The following is a 23314-nucleotide window of genomic DNA, read 5'->3' on the forward strand; positions in this document are numbered from 1 at the left end:
ACATTAAAAACGTGGACAAAACGGTTTTTGTTTTTGTACCCATGCTCGTCGACCGGCCAATAGAAATGCTCTAAGCATATAGAGAAAGTTTTATATTGAACAGCAACAATACTTACAGCACACATACAAACGAGGAATGTGACAGTTGTACAAACACAATTAATGGCTCGCTCCCTCCCTGGCCGCTCGTCTATACACAGGAGATCATATATATATATATATACTGTATATATATTTATATATTAGTTTGAGTGCCAACTATATTGGTATCAAATCTAGCAGACTACATAGTGTCCGGTAGGCTATAATATAGACATCGCCTCTGCATGTGCCTATAAAGGAGCAACAAAAATAAATCATCAGAATAATACATGCGTCGTTTTAGGGGAAAATGTTTTGGTGTGGGGGGGGGGGGGGGTATGCACGATTTGAAAAAAACAGTTTCATTATAACAAACTTTGTACATATTATAAAGTGATGCGTCATCTATTCGAATAATATACATTGTTCGCGCCTTGTCCGCATATACATTATATATACTATATATAGAAATGCAATATGTTACATCTGGTGGCGTTAAAGACATGACGCAAGGATGAATCATCACTTTTTTTTTTAACCACCATTAAAATCTGCCATGCACTGAAAACAAAAGTGTTAATTAAATAAAATGAAATAAAAAAATGTCATCAATTTTAGGTCCTCATAGAGAAAAAAAAAAAAGGTCCCTCCAGTCCTGCTTTTGCAGATGTCGTAAAACAATAAGAAATAAAAAAAATAAAGGTGCTGGAACTTTTTTTTTGGGGGGGGGGGGGGCGTGGTTTTAGAAAGGCAGCGTGTCGAGGAAGAGTTTGTCGATGATGGCGGGCGGAGGCACGAGGTCTTCGAGTTTGAGGTAAAAGATGCGCTGCAGCCCCTGCGTGCACAGCGTGCGCAATTCGGGCAGCTTGCCCAGCAGCTTGGACAGATAGTTGGGCCGGTTCAGGCCGCCGCCCGTGAACGTCACTTGGTCCTTCAGGCAGTTGACGATCTTGTTCTGGAGCTCCTCCACGCGCTTGGGCTCCCTCAGCCCGTGCCTCTCTAAAAAGAAAAAAAAAAACAACATAAATAATGATCATCATGATTGTAAATGAATTGATTGCGCGCCCTTTTTTTTTTTTTTCTTTCGCACCTGTGACCATGGCGAGCGCCGCGATGCAGGCGAACGCCGAGATGTCGATGTTCATGCCCTGCAGGTTGGACGAGAACTCCACGATGGCGTCCACCCACTCCCCGAATCCACGCACGCACTGCAGCCTGTGCAGCACCACGCCGTTGCAAAAGATTAACTTGCCTTCCACCGGGTTGGACCTGAAAAGCCGGCAAACGCGCTCGGGTTTACTCGGCGGCCCATAAACGAGCACGTTCCGAAACGGATTCTAATTAGGAAGCGCGATAAAAGCGCAGAATTGGCGCAATAAAAGCGCAAAATTGGCGCAACGGCGCGTGAAGGGCGGCGCGGGTCTCGTGGCTCTTCCGTACCTGTAGGCCAGCCTGAGGACGAAGAGCTCGAGGAAGGCCGACTCAAACAGGAGGTCCTGGTCCGGCTTGGGCAGCTCGCAGAAGCCCGGGATCTTCTCGGCCCATCCGCGGATGATCTCCATGGAGCCGGTCAGCAGGTCGTAGAACTGCTGGATGTGCTGCGTGTTGTCGCCCGCCATTTGGTAGTCAGGACTCGCCTGGAACTGGAATTTCATTTGCACACACGCACGCTTAATGAAGCCCCTTGGAAATATATAAGGCGTGAAATTGCACACTGGGCCGTTCGGCGACTTTCCCCTTTTATTATTATTATTAAATCCCCCCCTTTGCACGTAAATTACTCGACGGGAGCCACTTAAACAAGTCGCAAAATTGGGAACACGTCGCGAGGAGTTTGATTTAAGTTTGGGAAGAAAATGCTCCCAACTCACTCGGGAGTAATCCAGCGCGGACATAGAAGGGTTCGAGTCCACGTGGGCCCTGACCAGCGCGCTGATGAGGCTGACCGGCGGCGACGGGGGGGAGGGCTCCTGGGGGCTTTTGGGTTTGGACGGCAAGCGCCCTCGGCGACCTTTCAGGTTGTCGGTCCTCACCACTGCAAGAAATAAATAAATAAATAATGACACGCAGAAAGGCGTCAAATCACGCGATAATTGCGTGGAAGCGTTACGTCATATTTTAAAAAGGAACGCCACTTTTGCTTGGGGCCTGCACGTACCTTCTCTCACCATCCCGACCACAAGGCACTTTTGGAAACGGCAGAACTGGCAACGGTTTCTTCGGCGTTTGTCAACTGGACAGTTCTTATTGGCTAAGCACACATATTTGGCATTTTTCTGGACGGTGCGCTGCAGGGAGACAAACACACAAAAAAAAGGGTGGGGGTGGGGGGGGGGGTCACTTTGTGGGCTTGAGAGAGAGGAATACACACTTAAATAAACATTTAGTTGGAGCGGGGAATCTCCCATTAAATAATAAATATTTAAATTATAAAGTGCATTTACGCAGCAATAAGCATTATGCTAATTACTTCATTTTTTACGCATAAAATATACCAAAAAGTAGCTTAAAGGCTCATTTTAATGGCCTGTTTACACTACATGTAGAGGTTAAAATTTTTAAATGTAGTAAGTTTAGTATGGAACGTAAATGTGGGGAGGAAAGAACAGGAAAAGACGAATTAACTTATTTTTACGTAAGGAGTTTTTACGCATCCTGAACTATACGTAAAAGTAATACGAGGAGGAAAGAAAATATTGTGCATTATTGGGCTTGGTTGATATTACATTGAGGAATCTGTATTTAAATAAGAAGCGTTTAATTTGCAAGCACGAGGCAAACAATAGGCAGAGTTGTGTCAGATTTTTTTTTTAAACGCACGGAATTTTTACGCATCCCAAAACTGTGCGCTGGACAGAAAAAAAATGTGTCGAGAAAGCGTCCATTGTTTCACTCTTAAAACTGCTGGGTCAAAAATAATTCAATTTTGCTAAGAGAAAAAATACACCGACGTACTACTTGGACCAATTTGACCCAACTGTGGGTTTTAATCCAGAATGTTAGGCCAAACCAACCCAAGGAGTGGCTCGGCTCAAATTTGGACCGAAATTGTTTTTGTTTTTTGACGAGGGCACGCACTAAATTGACAACAATAATAGAATAATAACTTCACTTTACGCATGGCGCGCAGATAAAAAAAAAAGACCACAGGAGGCCTCTTTTTGAAATGACATCTAAATGTGAACGCTTCTTTTACAACAAGAATCTCCCTCCTGCACGCCCACCTTGAAAAAGCCCTTGCAGCCCTCGCAGGTTCGAACCCCGTAATGCTGGCAGGCCGCGTTGTCCCCGCACACCGCGCACAGCCCCTCGTTGGACGGCGAGCCGCGGGAGGGCGGCGACGGCACCTGGCTGTCCACCAGCTGGTGCCCGTGGGCCAGCTGCAGCGAGTGCGGGAAGGCCAGGCCGGCCTGCTTGCGGAGGCCGCCGGGCATCCCGAAGCTCTGCGCGTCCAGGCCCCGGTGGTGCACCGCGGCTGCTGCGGCGGCGGCTGCAGCCGCGGCGGCCGCCGCCGACGCGGACCCGTCGTGGCCCATGGACACGTGCAGCGGACCGTCGAACCGCATCTGGCAGCTGGACACGGGCGTGCCGGGCGGGGACTGCTTGAAGGAGAAGAGCGAGAGGCGCGACACGGGGTTCTTGCGCTGCTCCATCATGTAGTTGTGGTGGAAGGTATGCAGCGAGGGTCCGGCGGGGTCGTCCCACATGGCGCCGGGCTGCACCTGGAAGTTGGGCGTGTTGGGGGCGTGCGGCGACGACGGCGGCTTGAAGTAGACGGGCCCCGCGTGGGCCATCATGTCGTCGGCGGACTGCGGCGGCAGGTGGCCCTGCTGGTGCGGGTGAGGGTGCGAGTGCGGATGCGGGTGCGAGTGCGCGTGCGGGTGGTGGTAGCCGTGCATCTGCACGTCCTCCACCTTGATGGGCGACTGCTCGCCGCCCGCGCCGGCGTGCGGCACCTGGTAGAGGCAGGGCGGCTTGACGTCGTAGCCCGCCGCGTTGTAGTTGTCCATGAAGGTGCTGAAGCTGGGCAGGGATGTGGTGGCGGTGATCTCGGTGTTGGTCAAGTCCATGCTAAACTTCACGAACTCGGGAGTGAGGAAGTCGCAGCTGTATTCTCCCGCGGCGTGGTAGCTGTAGCTCTGGGAAGCGGGGCTGGCTCCTTGGGGTGATGATCCATACTGAGCCTGGACGCAGGGCATGGCTGCCGGGACGCGGGGCTGGAGTCAGGACCACAAAGTTGGGGCTTTTCGCGATGTCGACGAGGGTGTTTTGGGGGGTTTTCAACACTTGCTTGCAAGTGCTCAGGACGAAGATGCAGGACTTGGACGAGCGTTTTGGGTTCGAGTAGGCGGGATCTTGCCCTGTGAAATAATCCCACAATAAGCAGAAAACACAACATGCGTGAAATCAACTGCAAAATGTTCACTTTGATGACAGCTTTTTTTTTTTTTCACGTAATAAATATCACAGATTCCACTTTGAAAACCGCACACGTGCAATTTCTACCCCCCAAAATAACCTTAAACAAATGCAAAATAAACCATTTTTACCTCTTTCACACCCGGCGGTTCAATCCATGCAATAAGCATTCAAGGGTGTTTCCGTCTTCCTTAAAATGTGCTTTGAAAAGAACAAATGCTAAAGTGGAAGCAAAACCTCCAAATCATGAAGCCCCCCCCCGCCAGTGAGCGACACTTGCCTCGACTAAGCCACTCCAAGCCAATGTGGCTTTGTTTATGTGAGCTCCGGATGCCCTGGCCCACGTGTTTGCTGGCGTGACGTCATCGGCGTCAACACAGACGCCGGCCAATCGGGGAGCGAGGTGGGAGGGATGCTGGAGAAGGGGATGGAGGAGGGTTTGGGGTGGGGGGGGTCGTTGGCGTTCTCCAGCCCTCCCTGCCTGCCTGGTGAGCGTGTTTGTCTTGTGCTATGCGATCGATGCTGCTTCCCACATGGACATGAAGCAGAGATGTAGTGGGGATAAAAGCAGATACGATCGGTTTGAATAGGACTTAAGACTAAACACTCTCCACACTCTCTTGTCTAGTCAAAGCGTATTGCTGCCTTGCCAGACAAAATAAAAGAAAAGAAAAGAAAAAAAGTTCAATCTATAGTTGTAATGTGATGAATTATGCTAAGTTTGGCTGTCACATTCGGCAAAACAAAACAAAGCGATTCCTGTTCAGATCACTGGTGGACCTTTATGTAGGTAGTCTTCATGTCTTCATGCCTGATTTCATTTTTTATTTTTTTATTTATAGTAACACAGAAGAGCAGTGTAGTTACATAGCAAGTATGTCACCCATTAAATTGCTGGGTTAAAAATAACCCAATATGGGTTATATGAGTAACCCAACACATTCCAACAGTTGGGCCGGCCCAGCCGGTGGTTTTTGGAACCCATCTGGCCTAGGTTATAGTTGTGACCCAGCGTGTTGGGTTGAGGTTGCGCAACCCCAAATGGGTTAAATTCGACTTTGCTGCTGGGTTAATCCAAAGCAGATGTGCTCACCAGTCATCCATAATGTTGCTGGTCTAAAATGTACTTAATTGATGTCACACTCTTAAAAAGAGTTGGGTCAAAAATAACCCAGGTCAAAAATAGGCCAATCCTCTATTTGGATCAATTTGACCCAACTTTGAATCAAGAAATGTGTCTTTTAGTGTAATTTATATATATATATATATATATATATATTTTTTTTAGAAATATTGGTCAGATCCTGTACTTGGGTCAAAAAAATTGGGTCATTTTGTATAAAACAAACCAGAAAGTTGGGTCAAATTGACCCATAAAGTGGATCGGTCCATTTTTGACCCATAATTGGGTTACTTGTGACCCAACTGTGCATGTAATGCATCTTCTTCTGGAACACTTAAAACTGCTGGGTCAAAAACGACCCAATTTGGGTCAAAAATAGGAATGACCTGGCAACTTAGGGTCAATTTGACCCAAACCTCTGGGTTGTTTTGTACAAAAAAAAATGAAAAATAATTAAAAATTAACAATCATTTGATCTACAAAATGAAGCAAAAAAAAAAAATAATTTTTTTTTTAAATATTTTGTACAAAACAACCCAAAGTTGTGTCAAATTGATCCAAGTTACCAGGTCGTTCCAATTTTTGACCCAGCAGTTTTAAGGGCGTAGCTTTTATAACAAAATGAATAAAATAGTCCAGTCCAAAGACGGTCACAGTTCCAGGCAAATCAAAGAAAGACAAATGGCATGTCTTTTCCAACCCAACACTGTCTGTAACCTAATATTGTTGGCCCAATAGCCTACACCAATAGTTGGGTTAAGAAATCAATACATTATATTTTATGTTGTGGGTGTCCTCTCTTGGTTTAATAATTTAATCCTATATTGGATAAAACTGACCCAATAGTGTCCCAAGGATATCATAACCCTGTTAGGATGCTAATTGAGCATGCTAACATCTTACAGCGTTCGCTGCGCCAACTCGTTCCCATCCTGCCCTCCTTGACCTGCAAAGGCCGTAAAGCGAGGACCTCCCGCCGCAGCGCAATTCCCAGCGCACCACTTGTGTGACGTAAGCTTCATCAAGCTGGAGGCAGGCGGGTAATATTATTCTACCTTATCGTCTGACAGGATTTCTTTATTCCTCAATTGTGTTCCAAATTTAGACCTCAGCTTCTGGGGGGGGGGAGGGGCCGGAAAGTGTGTTTTGAGTATGTGTGTGTGAGTTGGGGGTGGGAAAGTAGTGCTAATTAGTGGGGGCCTCTCACCAGTTATCACAGGGGAACCAATTTAGTGCCCGTGATAGGGAAAAGCCAGATAGTGCAAACCCTGAGTCAGACGTAAAAAAAAAAAAAAAGAAGAAAGAAAAGAAATCCAGTTGACGCGCAGTGGCCAAAATAAACGTATTGTTTTGCAGCCCATCTCGAGGTAATCTTACACTAACACCTTGAGCCCAATAGTTGCTCTCGTCGTGTGTTTTGAGGGAATATTAGTGTGGGCAGCAGGCCAGAAAAGTCCACTTCACGGCATCCTGTTATTGTGCGGGCAGAACGCGCGCGCGCACACACAAACGCACACGAAAAGGTGCACTCAAGGACAAGCTGAGGATTGCACTGGCCTCTAGAGGGCGCTCTTGCTCACGGCTATCAGCTCCTGCCAATTAACCTTTTCGATGAACCCGGCCCCCTTTATGGCTGCGCCGGCCCGCCCGTCTTTCTTCTCAGGTGGGCTTTATTGCGCCGCCAAGCGCAAGTCATGTACGCCCTTTTATTGTAACTATCGTTAAAATCAAACCATCAAGGTGGTAATTTTTTTAATTAATTGCCCGCATGTGCAGATGCGATGACATCATTATTAGCTATCTCAAGCGCAAACACAATAAAGACGATTATTCATTTAATTGGCCGTTTTAGCAGTTTATTTGCTTTGCCTTAAGAACAATCAAGTGGTGCCGATTAATGGAGTGGCTTCGGATCGTGACTGAACGCTCCTAATTGAATGCGTTAAATCGCAATGTGTTTTAATTGTGATGCATTTCGGAAATCTGCATGAAATGCAAATTAAGATGATCAAAGTTTAACACATTTATAGGAGCTTCTCATGGCGATAAAAACAAAAACATTTATGCATCCATTTTGTATCGAGTTTGTCCTCAGTAGGTGAGCCGGAGCCGTTTCCAAGTGGCTTTGGATTGGTCAGTCCAATCACAGGGCACATTCAGACACAATTAAAAAAAATTAATGAAGTTAAATTAACACCTGTCTATCATAATTGAGCATTATTAGCACAAATTTCCATACAGGTTAACCTATTTCGGAATTCAAAATCATCAAGCAAACATGGTGCATCAGCATTTAGCTGTTATGCTGCAGAAAAATGGAATCAAATTTTAGTACACGCGATGGTTCGATACCAAGTGATCATATCAGGAAATGGATGATGATTTCACTGAAATGATTTAAGCACATGCATTCAAATCAAATGCATGCATTTTTTTTAATTTATATAAATAAATATATAGAAAAAAATAAATATATAAATGTAATTTCTGAGGGTGTTTAAAAAAAAAAAATCCGGGATTAAAAGCTAAAAATAAATAAATAATACCTATTACATTTGCACATGACAAGCTTAAGGAAAAACAATGTTTAAATGAGAAAACACGCTTCAAGTGCAGCTAAACGGAAGAAGGCCAATCGTCAAAAACAAGTGAGGAAATCGCATCATTTTTTAGACTCCGCATTTCCCTCAACTGTCAGCCACATCTTGAAAAGGCAAAAAAAAAAGAAGAAGAAGCTCATCTGAAGGCGCCGTGAAACTTTGTGCGAATGGCGCATCCCGAGCCCGAAGGCATCTCTTTGCTCACACTCCTCTTTCCCATTTCTGGAATTCCACTTTACAAGCTGAAATGTCTACTTAATATGCTTTAATGCCTGCTCTTTAGAGGCGGCGAGCACTTCATCACTTTTATACACCTTTATATAACACACTGTTAACTAGCAATGCCTGCCGGAACAGCTTGTCTTGCAGCTGGAAGGCGCCGGCGCGCCATGATGGAGGAACCCGTTCGCCATGCACAATGAGACAGTAAAAATGTGGAGCGAGGCCTCGCCGCGCCGCCGCCGCCGCCGCTGCCGATATCAGGCGATGCTGAATATTCATGAATCACGGTGTCATGACATGCTCTGTAATTGGCAGCAACATTAGTAATGACGCCGGCGCTATCAAGGGTCTGCATATTCATGCGGACGCACAATATTTCCTCACGGCCGTGTTTTGTCTTTTTTTTTTTTTTTTTTTTTTCCTTTTTCAGCAACTCGTCAAAGTGGAAATATATTCCGGAGCTGCAGGTGTCCCCGCTGACACAATCAATTGCGGCAAAAAAAAAAAAATCAGATCAAGCTTTTACTTACTTTGATTAATAAAATGTATAAAATTACACAAAGCTCACAAGAATGCAAATAGTGTTAAATGAATCTTGTTACAAGAGTTAGGAAGCATTAAAAAAAAAAAAATAGGACTTGAAATTGTCTATTCATCCATTTTTTATAGCGCTGATCCTCGTCAGGGTCTTTTTGGTTATTCAATATCATTGCTGCTATCGGAAAAACAAAAATTTTGGTATTAAAATTAAGAAAAAAAAAGTTTTTAGGATGAAAGTGAATGCAGACATTCCAAAAATGTAAAAATATTAGACAAAATGGGAAAAAAATGGACATAAGTGTTTTTCACATAGCAATATATATATATATATACATCCCAAAAATGTAAAAAAAATAAAAAATAAAAAATAAAATAAAATTTAAAAAATGGACATAAGTGTTTTTCACATAGCAATATATATATATATATATATATATATATATATATATATATATATAAATCTAACAAATTTGCACGTGTCTTCTGTCGACAAAATTTTAGGCACGAGTGACTTCATAACAACACTCATCTCCTCTAATTGGTTGCTTTGGAAGACACTGTGACTCATATTGACGGACAACATTTTGTCGTCCCATTGGAGGGACGACGTCTATAAACAAGCAAACGGAACATTGTGACAACTCCGGACTAGAAAATACTTCATTTTTTTTTTTTCTGAAATCCATCACAAGGCATATGCATAATAATGAAATGCATTTCTTAATATGTACTGTCCCCTCAAGTCATGTGACCATGAAACGGATGACTGCTTTTGTGAAATGGATGACTGCTTTTCTCTGGTGTGCGCGGAGGAGGCGGACCTGCTGCAAACGCTCCACGTGGACGAGACCTCCAAAGAGGAGCAACTCATTCCAGACATCCCCACTTCCTGTTTGGCCAGCATGCTTGCTGGAGTGCGTGAAAATCGCTAGCCCAGTGTTGGGTCCAAAAGGGACTGAGCCAATGCTGGGTTAGTGACCCGGCGCATTTGGTTGAGGATTTGACCCAGTATGGTGGGTGAAGATTTTGATCCAACCAGGGTTCAAAACTACTCGTACTGACCAGTTAAAGCTACCATGTGTAGGTTGCCAGGTTATCGGCTGTGTTGTGATTCAAAGTAATATTCATTTTATTACCAACATTTTCTAAGAAAAAGAAACTTGCCCAGTGAAAAAGCACGATAAGTTTGGCCTAAGCTTTTATAATGATGTCCTTCTTGAAACTACCACATATTTTTTATCCAGGCTTGGGTAAAAAAAATAACAACAACCCAAATTGTATCAAAATGAGACCGAGCCAATGCGTTGGGTTATTTATTTCACCGAAAAAGGTTGGTCAAATGAATAACCCACAAAACAACCTAATTTTGTGGGTTGCCTAGTACAAAGCAACCCATTTTCCCCCCGAGTTGTTTGATACGAAATAACCCAAATTTTTCCGGTACTTTGTGGGTTATTCATTCTACTCAACTTTTTGGGTTATATAAATAACTCAAAAAAGTTTTCTCGGCCCCCTTTGAACCCAATTAGGATTTTTTTGACCCAACTGTTTCTGTTTCTGAATGGAGGGACCCAAATGGGTGTTACTATTTACCCTTTGACAGAATTTGGGTTATTTTTGACCCAACTTGTTTCCAACTGGATGTTAGCATTCAACCTCAGTTGGATTCAAACCCCGTTCCATTTGCGGAAAATCACGTTTGTTCCTCACTGAGCCGTCCAGCAAGCAGTGAAACTCGGCTCTTCAACCACCCAAATCCAATAGAGTGAAAATAATTAACCCAAACTTGGGTTAATAACCCAACCTGCTGAAAATCCACAGCTACCCAGTAAGAGGGTTAGGAAAACAAACATGATAGTCACATGACTTCCCTCAAACCCGCATCCAAGTGTGCAGACTAAAAGCAATGTGTTGCTTCTTTTAACCGCTTTTTATTGCGCTGGCAGCTGTCAAAGTGCGGGAAAATGATCGCGGCTTTTTAAGCAATGGAATATGTATGGCCCGCCTCAATATTCCCGCGCATCGTGAATATGAGAGCGCACATTTGAATAGCGTGCGATCCCTGGCAAAGATTTGGGACAATAAGTATCCAAATGTTGATGCGCTTGGGTCGGGATCTCGGAACCGGCCGCGGGCGAGCCGCGCCATTCCTCATCAGCCCGAGTGCGCCCGGGCTCATTGGCTGAGGAGTCCGATATCGGCGCCGCGGCGTGGAGAAATCAGATTACAAACAGGTAAATGCTTCATTTTTTCTCCGTGGCTGACACTTATCCGCCCAATTCCTGGTCCCCGTGGTCATATTGCTTTATTTACCCGCCCGTGTTCATTTTTCACTCCAAGGGGGAGTCGCTGACATGTTTGCCTTGAATGACTGCCTGGCGCAGAGTTTTCCCTGTTCCGCATTCAAGGATAAATGCGTTGTCTCGGAACCAGGAGGTCGTGGGTTCAAATCCCACCTCCGACTGTACATTGCAAATGTATCCATGGCAATTATGCTAAGTCATTATATGCTAACCGCCTGACCACTTTTCCATTGAAATGAATGGAGGGTACTGCATGCCTAGGTGGCGCTGTTGAGTGATTTTTATTTTTCATTTTTCCATTGGATATCATTAATTCCACGTTTCCATCTAAACGAATGGAGGATACTTTCACACTTTTCCATATAAATTTCAACTTGCCTCAAAAATTCACGCCTCCTGGGTTCAAGTGTTCTTTTTATTCATTCACCTTTCAATTGAATAATTTTCACATCATTTATCTTTCAATTTACTTCAAAAGCATTCAGCTATTAGCGTTCAGCTCTCAGCATTGCCACGCAATTTCTGCAAAAATTGCACGTAGTCTCGTTATTATTTATTTATTTATTTGTACGGAATAAACCGGTTTTTTTTTTGGGTGGGGGCTGCACAACGCAATTTTCGGGGTTGGTTTGTGAAATATGAAACAGAAATTGGTCCCTTTGGGACATTTTTGACCCAACTGTTTTTAGAGTGTACAAATTGTTGGACCCGTGAAATGAATTCATGAATTCTGCCTATTTCTCAAAATGTGTCTGGTGAGCGAATTGTTCTGTACTTCCACATCACTATTACATAACAGCGGGCCTCAATTTGCATAATAATCCCGTTTCTCCTCCCACAATGCGATCAGATGGACTGGGTGAAGCTCCAGAGGCATTTTCAACTATCTGAAACATGATCATGCTGAGGGACGATCATGCATGAAACCCCACCCCTGCTATCAAAACCAAAAGGTAAGCAGAGCTGCATTCAGTTTAGTTGTACTATTGCTGTTATAATGCATTTTATTTTATTTAGTAAAGTTCATCCATCCATCCATTTTTTCTAACCACTTACTCCTCACAAGGGTCGCAGGGGTGCTGGAGCCTATCCCAGCTAGCTTTGGGCAGTAGGTGGGGTACACCCTGAACTGGTTGCCAGCCAATTGCCGTAGTAAAGTTCAATTGTTTAAAAAAATAATAATAATGTATGTTTCTTAATGTGCCTATGGAGAACATTGGGCCAACAATATATGGGGCAGGTACGAGCTAGCTAACTTTTTAGGACCCTAAAAACTATTTCAGCAAGACAAGATGTCAAGTGTGCAGTAATTCTTGATCCTGGTGGTATTTCGACCAAAGCATGTCATGGACACGTTATTAAAACATCTGGAATCTGTTTTAAAATTGAAAAAAAAAAAAAGCTTCCTTTAAGTCGTGAAATGATGTCACACTACCACAACCTCCACTGTACACGCCCCCCCAACCCCCCACACCCACCCCACCCCTACCCCTCTCCCTTACCTGTGGATTGTTCCAGACAACTCACCCGGGTTCAAGCTGAAATGTCACCATTTTCTGTTGCTTCTCACCACGTTTGAGGAATCTCATTATTCACGACTTGTGTTTTTCTTTTGGAGCCTTATTTTTTCCATCTGTACGAACAACGCGAGGTCCTGCAGGTGAGCAGCAGTGAAGACCAATTAGCGCGATTGCAACTTGACAGTAAAATGTAGGCTACCATAATATCGTAGCCTCAAAATCTACATCCCGTCACATTCACCCGTCCCAGAACCTGATTAACAAAAGGACAATTTCGTTTGATGCAGTAGGCAAATAACAATATTTCATGTACAGTATTATAGCCATTGACGGCTATAGACGTCAAAAAATCTTTTGAACTATTTCTATTAGTTAAACGTTTTTTTTCCCCATTTTTGTTAACGAAAGTATAAAAACCTAGAATTTTTTTAATTGTACATTTAGAACAGATATAAAATTTGTTATTAATTGTGAGTTAAGTAGTGAAGTCATGCGATTAATTATGATAAAAAAATTAAATCGACTGACACCCCTAATTTTTAATACACTTTTCTTTTTTTCTTTTAAAAAAAGATTATTAAAAATAAAAATAAAATTACTATTTTTTTTTTTAAAGAGGCGCTAATTTTTTTCTGTAATTAATCGCATGACTCCACTAGTTAACTCATGATTAATTACAAATTTTATATCTGTTCTAAATGTATTTTTCCCCCTAGGTTTTCATACTCTTATTAACAAAAGTGGGAAAAAAAATGTAAACTAATAGAAATAGTTGAAATGATTTTTTTTACGTCTATAGCCGTCAATGGCAGTGAATGGGTTAAGTGGTTATAACAGGCTATGTATGGAAAGATCCATAGTAGTACCAATTTGTGAAAAAAATAAAGCTGTCAAATGATTTGATTTTTTAAAATCAGATTAATCGCATTTTAGAATTTTGATTAATCGCGATTAATCACTTAACGGTAATTAAAAAGGCTTTTTATCAACATTTTTTGCCTGCCAAATTGAATTATGTTATATTATATTGTATTATACTGTATTTAATTTATTAAATTATTAAATTAAATTTATTTCTATTTATTTCTATTTATTTCTATTTATTTATATGTATTATGTTTATATATTAGTTAAATTTGTGATTAATCAATGAGTTAACGCTTTAACTTAGAATTAGCATTAGAAAAAAATACAAAATCAACACTATTTGGACAAAGTTTCTGCCTGACAATGATAATATTATTAGATTAGACACAAATTCCGCTACTAAGAAGGTTCTTTTGTTGATCAATTTATCAAAAATGCTGAATATACTGCACAATAGGTCCACCCAATCGTGAGGATGAGAATCAAGGCTCGAAATAAGTCCTTTGAAATACGCTCCCATTATGTGTTCATATAGTTAATGTTTAATTAAACTCTTGTTTCAGGTCCCTGGGATTAACCTGCAAAAATGAAATACTCCTTAAAGTTACTCCACAAATTGAGGAGCAAAAAAAGTTCCTTAAAGAAAAAAATATATATTTCAAGCTTTGCGTAAAGAGTGTTTTTAAATTTTTTTTTTTTTTTCTTGCCAGCCCCTCCCCCTATCATGTTCTATCTGCTGTCATTTCTCAGCTCATATAGCCGAGCAGGCCGTAAACCTTTTCCCTTGATAAAAGCGTCCGACTTGGGAAGATGGAGAAGTTCAGGCGAATGGCAGTAAACTTTACAATCACCTTTGGGCTGTTGAAGTGCGAGGTAAAGGAAGAGCGAGCGCTCGCTGGCATCTCGGCGCCGACTCCGGCGCACCCGACTTTCTCCCCAAGACTTGGCTGAACTCCGGGGCCTTGATTTGATTGTTGCAGCCTTGAATCATAAGCTTTAATTGCACCTGACATTTAAAGCTTCTCTCTGGTATTTAAAGCAGTGTACAGGTGTGGCTCATTACAGAGAGGGGAGGAAAAATGGGGGGCGGGGGTGCCAATGGGGGGGGGGGGGGGGTCGGTCATGTTAGGATTTCTCTCATCGCCGGCGTGCTGAAGTCATCGCGGTGCATGTCGCCGTCCCGTAACGGCACCTTCGCTGGTGGTTCGGTCAAAGCAAACTTCAGTTAAAGATCACCGCAATGTTGATTGGTAGGATGAGCTGCCCCGCATTCGCTTATTATGGGATTGTACTCGTTTTGTAGATTTGTTCACATTTGGATGAGAAACTGACATTACAATGTAGTCGAATACTGTTTTCAAAACCGCAAAGTCAATTTGGAAAAAAAAAAATAATAATCATGGTCCAATAGCTGATATATAAGACCAAAACATTTCTGTGTAATAAAACTGATAATGTTTATTGTAATATGGATTAATTTATTGCTTAATTTAAAAAAAAATTAAAAAAATAAAAAAAAATAAAAAATATATGTATATATATGTGTGTGTGTGTATGAAAAACATTTTTTAAAAAAAATTTTTGAAAAAAATTGGGAAAAAAAATAGTCGTACATTAAATCACGATCACAATATTGAGAGGGGAGGGGGAAATGCAATTCGATTATTTTCTTAAATTAATAAATTCATAATTCATAAATGTACTTTACAATCGCTGTACTGTGTACTTTGCCCGTTGCCACATTTATATCATTTTCATTACGACCCCCTGAGGAACTACAACAAAACTAAGTTGGACAGCCATCTACTTCATTTGGATGCATTTATATACACTGGTGCCTTGAGATACAAGTGAAATTCTTCACAAGTTTTTCAAAATAAGAGCAAACTATATAACAAATACTCCCAAGCATATATTCGATATCCAGTGTGAAAACGGACTCATTTTACTGCAGCTTGCTCAGTCACTTACAGTAGATGTGAAACTCTTTTTCGTTTGTGTCTGCATGGCTGTACTATACTGCCCCCGGTGGCTGAGTAGTGCACACCAGAAGGAGCCATAATGAATTCATCATGATGCAAAAAGGGTTTAATTCTTTACAGTTGAATTAGTTAGGTGATTAACTCATTCACTGCCACTGACGGCTATAGACGTCAAAAATGAATTTGAACTATTAGTTTCACATTTTTTCCCACTTTTGTTAACAAGAGTATGAAAACCTAGAAAAAAATGTATTGTACATTTAGAACAGATATAAAATTTGTGATTAATCTTGAGTTAACTAATGAAGTCATGTGATTATTTATAATCAAAAATTCTAATCGAAAATATTATAAAAGATTTGGGGCGTCAGACGATAATATTTTTTAAAATTGTAATTAATCGGTTAATCACAAATTTTATATCTGTTATAAATGCACAATAAAAAAATCTAGGTTTTCATACTCTTTTTAACAAAAGTGGGAAAAAATGTGAAACTAATATAGTTCAAATGAATTTTTGACGTCTATAGCCGTCAGTGGCAGTGAATGACTTAATGTATCTTTTTATGACTTGGAAGCTCCAATGTGTGCTTTTTTTTTTTAGGGTGAGTAAAACGTGAAGCTGTAGATGAAAGCATGCGCCTCCCATGCAGTGTAATTGCAGTCTATGCGAGCGTGAACACATTTCTTTTTTTTTTTTCCCCGTGTCGTCTTTTTGTATTTATTTATTTCTTTTCCACCAAATAATAGCCAGTAGGCTTTGCGTTGCAAGCGGTCCCAGGATCCATGTGTCTGCGGGCAATGTGTGCCTTGTGTTGGCATCAGAAAAACAAAGCATATGTTGATTGTTAGCCAGGGTGTACATAGCATGTCCTGTTCACTCAGGCTCTCCCTGGTAGCGGCAAACTCCCAACTTTGTTTCTCCAGGCTATCTGTCAGACCTCATTTAGCATTTCGGGACATGCGGATTCCCATGTACTGCAAAAAGGCAACAGACTTCACAAGGGCTACGGCTACTATCTGACCACTGATCTGTCAGACGGATTCGAATAGATGGAATGAGGGGGGGAGGAGGGGGGGGGCGGGGTCTGTGCAAACCAACCACTTGTATTGAAGGAAATATTTGTTAAATATATCATATTTAAGATGGATTTTTTTTTATTTTGATTCATAAGAATTTGGTAGGATTTCATACTAAAATGAATGCACAATTAGCAAAAATATTGACATAGTCTTTTTTTTAACACTTGAACTAACTCAAGTGGGTTAATATACCGCTACACCTAAGTGATCCCCTGCCAGCCAAATAGTGAGCCCACAGATTTGTTATATAAAATAGCCGGGAATTTGTTCTTGATATTTCTTACACCTTTTAAAAAAAAAAAAAAAAGGACAAAAGAAATGAGCAAGTTTTTGATAGCATGTGGACATCGCGATAGCAGAAGCGAAGATTTAAAAGAATTAGATGGTTAACTTGCCAAATTGTGAGGTTGTTATCTATCATTTTTACAAACAAACAAAAAATGGATGAAACGATACATGTTTGGACTGTTTATCATAATCATAATTATGTGTCTATAATGTAATTATTTATATAAATAAGTAAAATAAAACCAATGAGTGACTTAATCAGATCATTACAAACAAAAAATTATTATACATATTGATTCTCGAAATATAAGATACCACTAGTAGTACGCCGGCTTGCTCTATTGTTGTATTTAAATAAATTAACAGTTGATATTTCACAATTATTTGTTTTTAAGCATTTAATTAAATTTTTATGCATGCGCAATACATTTGAATGAATCTTAACAATTAAACTGCGCATAACGTTATATAATATTAAATACACGAACAAATATAATGTGCCTCATTTTTTGATCAAACAAACTTTATTTAGAATGCGCTTTATTTCCACTTAGGCTTGTGTATTTTAATTTTCAAGTATTTTTTTTTAAAGGTGGTACGTAGTTTAAAATGTTTGCGAACCACTGCTGTAAAGATATGATGATCAATACAAATATTTAAAAAAAAAAAGAAAAAAAATGTGTTAGACTTTTTTTTTAAACATGTATCTCGCTTTTAATTATGGAATAATATATATATATTTTGGGGCCAGAAATTTGTTTTTTTTTTATGTCCATGATTGTTATGGAATGTTGTTTTTAATATTTAGAAGAGCAAAAATGAATGGCAAAAAAAAAGCAGACCAAATCTTGTCATATGTAATGTGTATTGTCTACTACAGCTGTCTCCTCCGCGTCGTTCCCAATATGCAAGTGGGTACATTATGGCAGTGACATTTTCTGTCCTGACCTTATTTAGTGGGGATCGGGCTTTGACTGCTCGGGTTCATCTCCTCGGGATTATTGGAGCCATCATGGTCAGATGCTTGCAAGTGTGCGAGACACGCTCGGGCCTCGGACGAGCAGATCGGAATGAAAATTCCACATCTGGTAACTTTGCTGGAATTTAACAAGGCGAGGCCAATCTAAACATGTGCGCGCGTTTACATACACTCAAGGGTTCCATCCTTGTGTAATTGACAAAAACATCTGTGTACCTGTAACGATTTAATCGGCCGAGTCAGCCCAGCCAAGCATCTCTGCTCGTATGACTGCGAGACATGAAATTCACTGTCATTACCGTCCCTGTCATTTTGCCGCTTTTTTTTATCTGGGCTGCAGCCGCTTCCTCTCACTCCACTGAGCTTTGTACCTCCAGGAGGCTGCGGCTGGGGCGGGCGGGGTGCGAGCACACTAGAGGTAGGGACGGGACGGGTGGGAGGGTGTAAGGTTTGGAGGGAGGGGGGTTGCGTGTCCTCCAGGGAGCTCTGATGCTCATCTCGCCGCGCCGTCATTCGGGGGCCATTTTGGCTTTTTAATTGCTGATGATAATTATCGTCATCATCATTGTTATCCTCATCAAGATGTCAGCCAGCCGCTGCCGTTCATTCATAAAAATAAAAAAAATAAAAATCCTGTCGCTAATCTCGGTATTTCCTGACATTTTTATACTCTGCACAGTGAATTCAGATCATATTGAATAAATAATAAATAGATGCAGGGATGTTTTCATGTGGATTTTAAACAAATTGGGTTATGTTTTTCACAAAGTCACTCTGAACAATGAATGACACTGTGTTTTCCTGCGAGGTGTATTTATTTCCAATCGGACCACCTGCCGGGCCAAGTTGATTTTTCAATAATTTGACTTTCTTGATTTTTTTAATTAATTATTTTAATTATGTTTTTACCCAAAGTTGGGTTATTATTTTTGATTTGGGTGCATATGAATATGATTTAGAATATGGGGATCTGCTTATTTGAAAATGTTGGTCATAACATTTGCGTTATTTGAAACCACAGCTACATTCCTTCATATCTTGACCCAACATGCTAGAGGTCAAATCCTCCACCTAACGTGCTGGGTATTAATAACCCAGCATTGACTGTCCCTTTTGGACCCGGTACTAGGTTGTCTCTTTCACCCATATTAGCTTACTTTTAACACAGTTAGTTGTAGTTAAAGATAACAGTTTTTCACTAACTCAGTTGTGAGGTGTTTTTTTTTTTTAGCATGGCTAAATGTTCAAAAATCTGTTTTCCCGCACTACGGGGCTCTTAACGTTGCGACTCTCTTTACTTTTGTGTGGGAAAAGTATATGAACTCTTAGAAGTTACCTGCATGTCTGCATGAATTGGCCATAAAATGTCATTTAAATGACAAGACTAAATAAACAAGAGCGTGATTACTGCAGTTCAGCAAGATTCCTGTGATGTCTGGCGTGAATTGCTCTCTCGAGTTCCCGCCACGGTTACTATGCTCTGTTCAAATATGAAAACAGAATTGTTTATGTGGTATTATTTTTAAGCAGACTGTTTATTGGTGGAATTTAGATCAAGAACAGACTGAATTTTCAGACCAATTTATTCAGTTATGAAATAGCTGAATAAGATGTAGCTTGTTTGCTGTAGTACGAGAGTGGCTTCAACTACTGGAGACAAATTCCTTGTGTATTTTTTAAAGATCATACTTGGGCCAATAATAAAGATTGTAATTCTAATTGTAAGTCTGTGCCGCCATGTTTACCAAACACTTAATTTCCCCTGAAGTGTCTCAGTGGCATCGCGGATGAGCTAGCCTCTGTTAGCTAGAAAGCTAGCTGGTGGTTAGCGCCTCTCGTCGGGGGCGTGGAAAGCCCCCGCCGGTGACTCCGTTGGATATAATCCAGCTGCCGAAGACTTTCTATTTTCACGGGCTCTGACATGTAAGGATACGACAACCTAGGAAAGTTGTGATGCGTTATTTGATCGACAGTTGAGAGTTGAGCGGACTGTGTTTTTTCGACACAAGGGCTTGAACTTTGCTTCATTTAATACTTTTTTTATTTTTTATTTTTATCATTCACTTTTGTCAGGTTTTCAAACAATTATTTTCTGCGGTGTGTCAAATTTACAAGGCATATTTATTTTCACTTTACAAGTACTTTAATGTACGAACGCTCCCGTGCGCCAATCTGCGGCTAAAAGCTGCGAGGGGTCATTAAGAAGCTCAGCAATCGGCAAGAGGACACAAGCTTTATTCGGTGTGTGTGCGCGCATGTGCACACGTGTGTGCGCTAACCACATTAATGGTCACATTCCGCCTACAGAGATGAAGAACAGGATTCTAAGCTCTTCCTAATACATCATGGCAGGGTGCATACTCTTGTATGTAATTCATTCTAAAACGTGGCCTTTAAATCTGTTGTTTTCCTGTTGTTCTTTTTTTTTTTTTTTCCTTTTTACTTTTGGCTTTGAATTTATATATTTATTTCCCGCAGTGGGGGCGAATGGCTTCCAGCGTACCGTAGCATTCAGCGCGGCCCCACCAGCTAGCCGGCCTCAAGTCGCTCAAACGTAAAATAAATCAGGGCACAAAAGGGAAGCCTCCTCATTCCTGCAAAGGAGCAACCAAACAAGGAGGGACTTCGACTACCTTGGCAATAACAAATAGAAAGAAAGTCGCCCCAGACACCAACATTAAAAGTGATTAATCATCTCTGTTCTCTCTTTACTTCTCAAACGGAGGGATTGTCCGGCTATAAATCTTCAAAGATGTACATAAGAATCACTTCCTAATGAAAGTCGGCTTTGTTCATTTGTCACCTTTAGACCCTTTCATTTAAATTACAAAACTTGTGACCTTGTGACTCGCAATATAGATCTCGGCTATTTTAGAGCCAAAGAGGAATTAATCCATAAATCTTGATAGTAGCATTCCGTGTTCATTAAAAAGATCCCACCGCTACCATCCAAAGCAGATCAGCTGCTGTCGGGGCTTGTTTGGCCCGTTGAAAAAGTCATTATGGGAGAGTGGAAGTCATTGTGTGACGCTCTTATTTGATTGGTTGGCAACAGACAGGTGAGCAAAAATGATTCATATTTGGAGTTATGGCGTGTGTTCAACTCGTATATTTTCACAGGAAAAGAGACCTTAATGGTTTTATTTTGAAATATTTGGTTGTCAATATCCTTTCTCAAGACATACATATCCAATCGTTTACATCAGTGGTGCGGCATATACAAAAATCTATATTATACGAATACTCATGAATTCACTTCATATGCTATTGAGCTTTTCGAGATATAAAAAAGATACAAATGAACTGTTGACAAGTAAAATGGGAGCATTTACTGTATCTTCATAACACGGTGGTGAATAATGAATAATTCCTATTTGGGATGAAAAATTGTTTCTGCTGCCTTCTGATTTGCGTCAATATCCGAATGACGTCAATGAATGAACTGCTTTAAAAATGGTTCGATTCATCTCATCTCGGTTCTGAATATGAAAATGGGATTTGCCTGCTGTTTAGTGCAGGGGCGGCTCTAATCGAATGGGATAAATGGGCGAGGCACCCCAATATTTTGATATTTCTGTATATGGCCCTCGGATCTATACAGTAGTGCAAAAAAATATTAAATTTTTTTTTTACTTCTTTTGAGCAATTATGCAAATCTACATGTAGAAGTGAAAATAAGATTGCCCGTCATGAAGATGTGCAGATTTTCATTTCCTGAGTACATTTTGGCCTCGTTTTTTTTTTTTTTTTTTTTTAAATATTAGTCGCCCTTTGAGTTAACAATAAACTTTAGTATGTTTTATTTTCTTTCATTAAAAAAAATCGCACTTGTGAAATGTGGCAATTTTTTTACACAAACATATCGTTTTTTATGGATAGATAGATAGATAGATAGATAGATGGATGGATAGATAGATAGATAGATAGATAGATAGATAGATAGATAGATAGATAGATAGATAGATAGATAGATAGATAGATAGATAGATAGATAGATAGATAGATAGATAGATGGATGGATAGAGAATGAGAGAGAATGAGAGAGAGAGAGGAATATGTCGACTAACCAGCCAATTCACTAGGCCACGCCCCTTCAAGTCAAATACTACAGTACAGTTATTAATTAGAATAAAGCGTATTTATTTACATTCTATACCATTATGTTTTATGTCCGTATATTATGCTTTTTTTTTTTTAATGTGGCAGTTTTTTGGGGGGGGGGGCTGGAACAATATTCATGTCATTTCAATTCCTTCCCTCGTTCCCCGCCTTCCACCCGAGCAGCATCTCTCCCTTTTCCCGGTGCAGGAAGGGCGGACGGGAGGGGTCGTCAGCGGGGCCCCGGCACTCGGGCCAAAGGGCCGCTGTGGCTTTAAGTGCGCTGCTTGTGTGGCCGGCGCACGGCGAGCAGCCATCGCGCTGATGCAAAGTGACAGGGACAGATGTGACATATCGGTTCCGACACACTTCCATACCACCAGTCACAGGCTCGGGGTGACTCACATCCCCCTGCTCCGGTCCTGTCCCCCCGCTGCAGGACAACACCACGATGCTCCAATGAACCTCGCCGTCGCCCGCACTGCTGCCAGGTATGGGGCTGCCATAGCCAATTACACTGAAGTGGTGCACCTAGTGGAGAGGGCAGAGCCGCAGACGGGTGAGGGTGGGGGGGTATGGGGGGGTAGGGAGGGGGTGGCTTTGAAGGGGTTGCTGGCGAGAGCACTGTGGGGATGTGATCACAGGTAAATCCAACAAAAGCCACGGCCCTGGTTTCCTGAGATTTGCCACTCTGCCGCCCTCGCACCAGGGGCCCGGTGCCGCTTACTCACAACTAGCTTGCACGTCGTCACCGCTCGTCTAATGCAGATGCTTTTTTAATATTTCATAAGCGCTTTTATGCGGCGTAGAGAGCAGAAGCATCAGGAGCAGAAGACGGAATTAGCTAACTCCAAATGGCCTTACTTATCTTTTAAATGTCACGCATCGGTCCGGCTTTGGGAGAGTAAAAAAAAAAAAAAATTGGTACTCTGAATCATTTCATGAATAACCGAGATTTGAGGATCTCAACATATGACCACCCCCTGATGTTTTAAAAGATGGAAGCGCGCCTCTTGAAGGAGGCGGCTCACTTTAAAAGTGTCAGAGGAGGGCCCCACGTGGAGAGGGATTAGATGGAACGGATAATAAGAGGAACGTTCCTTTTTGTCTTTCTCTCGTTTCCTTGCAAAAAATGCACATTCGACACCTCTTCATTAGGTACACCTGCACAATCCAAATGAATCCAACAGCGGAGCAAACTCCTCCTGT

General features: G+C 41.5%; 2 protein-coding genes across 4 annotated transcripts in view; one reads left to right on the plus strand and one right to left on the minus strand.

The window, feature by feature from the left end:
• Positions 1–23314, plus strand: part of LOC144060724 (glycerol-3-phosphate dehydrogenase, mitochondrial-like) — a 142075-nt gene that overhangs the window by 105092 nt on the left and 13669 nt on the right. The gene's annotated exons all lie outside the window — the stretch shown is intronic.
• Positions 78–22625, minus strand: nr4a2a (nuclear receptor subfamily 4, group A, member 2a). Of its 3 annotated transcripts, XM_077580512.1 has the most exons (8): positions 22511–22625; positions 12816–12942; positions 3306–4442; positions 2240–2369; positions 1953–2116; positions 1522–1724; positions 1172–1350; positions 78–1080 (listed from the first exon to the last, which is right to left on the minus strand). In XM_077580512.1, exons 3-8 carry the CDS (start codon positions 4278–4280, stop codon positions 824–826), a joined length of 1908 nt encoding a protein of 635 aa, XP_077436638.1. In that variant the 5' UTR covers positions 4281–4442; positions 12816–12942; positions 22511–22625; the 3' UTR covers positions 78–823. The 3 variants fall into 3 exon arrangements, with proteins under 3 accessions (XP_077436638.1, XP_077436637.1, XP_077436636.1); XM_077580511.1 differs by lacking the exon at positions 22511–22625 and having other exon boundaries at positions 12816–13175; XM_077580510.1 differs by lacking the exons at positions 12816–12942; positions 22511–22625 and adding an exon at positions 4632–4893.

The sequence above is a fragment of the Vanacampus margaritifer genome, chromosome 11 (assembly GCF_051991255.1).
Source record: "Vanacampus margaritifer isolate UIUO_Vmar chromosome 11, RoL_Vmar_1.0, whole genome shotgun sequence".
Lineage (NCBI taxonomy): Eukaryota > Metazoa > Chordata > Actinopteri > Syngnathiformes > Syngnathidae > Vanacampus > Vanacampus margaritifer.

What these genes read in the sequence shown, in the direction of transcription:
- nr4a2a (XM_077580512.1), bottom strand. Translation starts at nt 4,280, where the DNA reads ATGCCCTGCGTCCAGGCTCAGTATGGATCATCACCCCAAGGAGCCAGC. An exon ending in GCTGCAAGGGCTTTTTCAAG is followed by an intron (nt 2,370 to 3,305) that starts GTGGGCGTGCAG and finishes GTCTCCCTGCAG; the next exon opens with CGCACCGTCCAGAAAAATGC. An exon ending in CCGCGCTGGATTACTCCCGA is followed by an intron (nt 1,725 to 1,952) that starts GTGAGTTGGGAG and finishes ATGAAATTCCAG; the next exon opens with TTCCAGGCGAGTCCTGACTA.